The sequence below is a fragment of the Crocuta crocuta genome, unplaced genomic scaffold (assembly GCF_008692635.1).
Source record: "Crocuta crocuta isolate KB4526 unplaced genomic scaffold, BGI_CrCroc_1.0 scaffold978, whole genome shotgun sequence".
Taxonomy (NCBI): domain Eukaryota; kingdom Metazoa; phylum Chordata; class Mammalia; order Carnivora; family Hyaenidae; genus Crocuta; species Crocuta crocuta.
This window is the reverse complement of record NW_027530876.1, coordinates 401,930-406,479: the sequence shown is the minus strand read 5'-3', so window position 1 is coordinate 406,479 and position 4,550 is coordinate 401,930. Positions and strand designations below refer to the sequence as shown.

Sequence of the window (4,550 nt, the reverse complement as noted above, 5' to 3'; positions counted from 1 at the left end):
CGCGCCCCCTTCCCTTTCCCCGCCGGCCCCTCCCCGCCCCAGCCGCCCGCACCCACCCGTCGGCCAGGGACTTGCCCGTCCCCGACATCTCCTATCAGTGCCGTCGTACAGCATGCGAGCTCCTGCGTCCGGCTCCTCGCAGCCCGCCACGTCCTCCGGGTCCCTTCCTGGTGCAGCAGGGGCCAGACCTCCATCCCTCGTTCCCGCCGAGTGGCAGGCCGTCACGCGGACACGCCGCGTTCTGTCCACTGATATCGACGGGCTTTTGGGTTGCTTCCGGTTTTGGATTATCAACAGCACCACCATGAACGTTCACATCTGAGTGTTTGGCTCAACACCTGTTTTCAGTCTGCTTGGGTTTAAGCCAGGGGTGGACGTGCCGGGTGGTATGGCAGCCCCATGCTTAGCCTGCCACAATGGCCACTCCATGTCCCTGGCTACCCGCAGGGGACGGGGACCAGGCTGTGCGCTCTTGCCTCCTTCCAAACAGTCCTGCACTCACCTACTAGAAGCGTAACTGCATGTGGCCTGCCTCCAACCTGCTGAAAACCCTTCGGTGGCTTCTCGTCGCCTCCGAAGTAAATCTAGGCTCCCCAGCATGGCCCGAGCCCCTCCCCTCCTCTGCCCTCCGCGTCACGTTGACGCCCTGCGTCTGGCTCCTGATTCACCTCTGGGCTTTTGCACAAGCTTTCCCTCCTCCTAGAAGGTCTAGAACCATCTTTTCCCTGCTGCCCCTCGGCCAGCAGCACCAGGACGCTTCCTCCTCTGTGGGCCCCTGGCCCTGCCCACTTTGCAGCTGGCTGCTTTTCCCAGAGTAGCTCTCTCAAAGCTCCTCTTGCAGGGACTGGGTGCCAGCCCCCTCCTCTCCACCCCAGTACTGTGCCTGGGATTGCACGAGACTCCGGTTTGCAGGCAGCCAATAAGTTTGGCAGATGTTGCTAAATCTCCCTCCCGGGCATGTCCCCTGGAGAACACGCTGAGCCGCTGAGCTGTGTGTTCGGGTGGGGGTCAAGGTTAGTCCTTCTATCCCAGGCGACCTGATGCTCCCGCCCCACCTCTCCCCAAGCCCTGCTGCACAAACAGGCTAGGAGACGGGATCGCACTTTCTGTGGGAGGCTTTTACTGAGGGATTGAGGGAGGCTCCCCGGCCGGAGGGCTGAGGGCCTGGAAAGGCACATGCGGTGGTGGCTGTGGTGGGGTCCCCCTCTTGGGCGGGCGCTGGCTTTGCAGAGACAGCTCCCCTGGCTGACCCCTCTTTGGCACTGAGCTGGGCACACAGGCGCCCTCACGCCCGGCAGCCCCAGTACCCGTTCCCCGTTCAGTTGGTCTGCAACCCCCACCCCCTGGAGGGGGCTGGCAGTGTGGGCCTCTGGGGGCTGGCTCAATGGCTAGGCCACCTGCGGAAGGACGGTGGCCCGGGCCGCCTCCGGTGCCGGCAGGGTGCTCGTGTTGGCAGTCGGGATGGCTACAAACAGGAATCCAATACACCCAATAAATTAGAAGGAAAGAAGGCTACGGGCCGAGGAGGGCAGGAACTACATTCTCATCATCGCTTGCTAAGAAATGCTGTGCAGTTCTTCCTCCCGAGGGCTCTTGGAAAGGGAGAAGGGGTTCCCACCAGGGGCCCTGTCTGCCTGTGGGCCCCATTCGCCCATTTCCATGGCAGGAAGGGCAGCCCGTGGGACGGGAGCCTCGGTGGGCCATCTGGGCAGTAGCAACAGGTGGCCTGTGGGGTCTCCGAGGGGCAGAAGGGGAGGGAATGAGGGGGACCACAGTGCCAGGAGAGCAGGGCCCCACAGACGCAAGGCTCTGCACAGACTGGCTGGCAGTGTGAGCTGGGGCCTCACCTCCACCCCTCACCTCCTCCTGGAAGAGAAGAAAGGGCCACCCGCCCTGCCCAGGGAAGGGGGTGCAGGGACAGGCAGCCCTACCCACCCTCCGCCCCCCAGCTGCCATGTCCCAGGGGTGCTGAATGCGGGCGGGAAGGGGGGGCACCTACCACAGGGAGGGCCGGTGGGTGATGGACAGCAGCGCGATGCCGGCGTCCTTGGCCGCCTGGAAGATCTTGCCTTCTACATCGATGCTCACAGCGCTGGTGCATTCATCCAGGAGGGCGTACTTGGGTCTGGGGGCAGGGCCCAACGCACTAGGCTGTGGACCCTCCTTCGCAGAAGCGTTGGCCTGCCCCCCACGGTGCGAATCTCCATTCTGCTTCTTGAGGCCAATCTGGGCCCGGGGTGAGGACTCCTAATGGCCCCAGGGCACCTACCTGGCTGTCCCACCCAGCGACCTGGGATCCCCCCAGGCTGCCCTTTCATCTCTGCTGCGGGCTCAGTGCCGGAGGGAGCCTGAGCGCCCCGGGCTGCCCAGCTCACCTGTGGTAGAACATGCGCGCCATGCCGATTCTCTGCTTCTCACCCCCCGACAGCACATCCTTCCAGTCGCACACGGCTTCCCAACCTGGCCAGGGCACAAGGGGGTTCTGTTCCATTCAGCAAGGGCTGGGCAACATCAGCAGGGACCCAGACCCAGGGGCGGGGGGAGGGCTAGTGAGAGTGCGATACGGGGGTACATTTGACTCTGGAGAAGGCTGGCCACTGGGTACATGCGTCCTGCCCACTTACCTAACTGTAGGTAAGACTTTAATAGTCAAAAAAGACTTGTGACAGAATTGTGGCCCCTCCAGGGAAAGGTATGCGGCAATCCTCAGCCATAGGACCTCAGAACGTGACCTTACTTGGAGACGCGGTCTTTACAGACGGGATAGTTATCAGGAAGTCACGAGGGCGGGCCCCAAGCCAGGAGGACCGTGTCATAAAAAGGGGACATTTGGAAACGGACACGCACAGAGGGAGGGCCGTGTGAAGGCACGGGAGAAGACCGCCACCTCCACGCCAAGGAGACGGGCCTCGAACTGGCCCTTCCCTCACGGCCCCCAGAAGGGACCGAGCCTCCCAACCCGTGGATGTGGCGCTTCTGGCTTCCAGAGCCGGGAGACGGTCCGTCTCTGTTGNGACGGTCACAGCACGGGCCCACAGACGGCTGGAGCAGTGTCTCCTGAAGGGTCCTCACCTGCAGGGACTGGGTGTTTCTGTCATTGCTTGGTGCCAGTGCCTCAGCGAGTCTGAGCAGAAACAACTCGTCTCCTACCTCCACTCTGTCTTCCCCTAGGACTAGAAGTTCTGAAAGGGCGTGTGCCCAGCCACTGGAAAGCCTCTACTCCATAGCTTGCCTTGAGGTGAGGGGTGACCGTGTAACTGAATTCTGGCCAGTGGGGTATTGAGTGTGTTACACACGTGGCAGCTTCTGGAACTTTCTTATATAGACGGCACATACCCTTGCCTCTCCCCCACCGCCCCCTTCTCCAACCTATGGCCTGGGGTGTTATGTAATAGCCGGAGCAGCCATCTTGGACCAGGAGGTGGCTTTGGTAGCGGAGGCTAACATAGCTGAGTGACCTGAGGGGCCTTTCACAGAGCGGGGCTGCCTCCATCAACTAAGGCCTGCTTTCCTCAGGACTTCCGTGTCACAGTTAAGATAAACTTGTGACTGCTTTGAGCCACCATTCGGGGAAGGGGGTTCTGCTGCTCATAGCTGAACTCAACGCTCACAGGTTGTGAGGGTAGGCTTCAGGGTCCCAGTGCACTCAGGGGCGCCACAGAAGAGAGGAGGAGGGGTGCCCTCCCAAGCGTGGGGCCGCTGGGAAAGCAAAGGGCCGAGCAGGACCCAGAGAAGCTGGGACGAAGCCTGGGGGTGACCACAGCAACCAGGGTAGGCCCGGGAGGAGCTGCCCCACCAAATCCACCACCTCCAGGCCCCTTTCCGACACAGGTGACATCGGAGAAGAAGCCTCGAGAATCACCTGCTGTTCCCCAAAAAACTGCTGTGAGTCCTTACAGGATTTGTTTTGTTTAATGCTGGCGCGAAGGGAACGGGTCCCTGTCCCCCTCTGTCCCCCTCTTGAGAGCCTCAAGAGGTGAGGTCATCGCTTAAGGTCAGGCTGAGGCAAGAAGTGGAGCCCAGGCTCTCAGATTTCAAGAAGAGAAGCGAGCCCAGCCCCAGCCCCACCTCCCCTTCCTCCCAGCAGCTCCGCAGCCCTCCTCACCTCCTCCCTTCTGGGCACAATGGGCGCTACCAGCCTGTCCCTCCACCGCCACGGTCTCCTTCCCAGGGGACAGCACCTCCCAGGCTCAAGGCGGAAATGCAGGCGTCCCGCTCCCCGTGTGCCGCTCACACCCATGCTCTGTCTTCTCCCTCGACCTGTCACCCCCCTTCATCGTCAGGGAAAGCCCCGGCTCCCTGCCTTGCCCACAGGGCCCTTCCTGCCCCGGAGCCCGACAGCCAGGACAGGGTGTCCTGGGCCGAAAGCGAGCACCCCCACCGCATGCCTCCCGCTGTGCCTGGCTTCCCTTGTCCTGTGACCTCAGGTTCGTCAGGCGGCTGGGGCTTTCCAGGACACCTAGCACTTTGAACTCCTGGACACGCGGGCTATCTTTATCCCTCGGGGGCAAGAGGAAGGCAGGGGCGGGGGTGGCGGCTGGTCCCCGCTG

General features: G+C 62.4%; 1 protein-coding gene across 1 annotated transcript in view; it reads right to left on the bottom strand.

Moving 5' to 3' along the window:
* Positions 1 to 1,856: 1,856 nt before the first annotated feature.
* The window catches only part of ABCD1 (ATP binding cassette subfamily D member 1), an 18,791-nt gene continuing 16,097 nt past the window's right edge, over positions 1,857 to 4,550 (bottom strand). Inside the window, exons 9-11 of the mRNA XM_077769603.1 lie at positions 2,376 to 2,460; positions 2,000 to 2,125; positions 1,857 to 1,866 (exon numbers count right to left, since the gene is read on the bottom strand). Coding sequence (XP_077625729.1) covers positions 1,857 to 1,866; positions 2,000 to 2,125; positions 2,376 to 2,460 — 221 coding nt within the window. The remainder of the gene's footprint in view (positions 1,867 to 1,999; positions 2,126 to 2,375; positions 2,461 to 4,550) is intronic.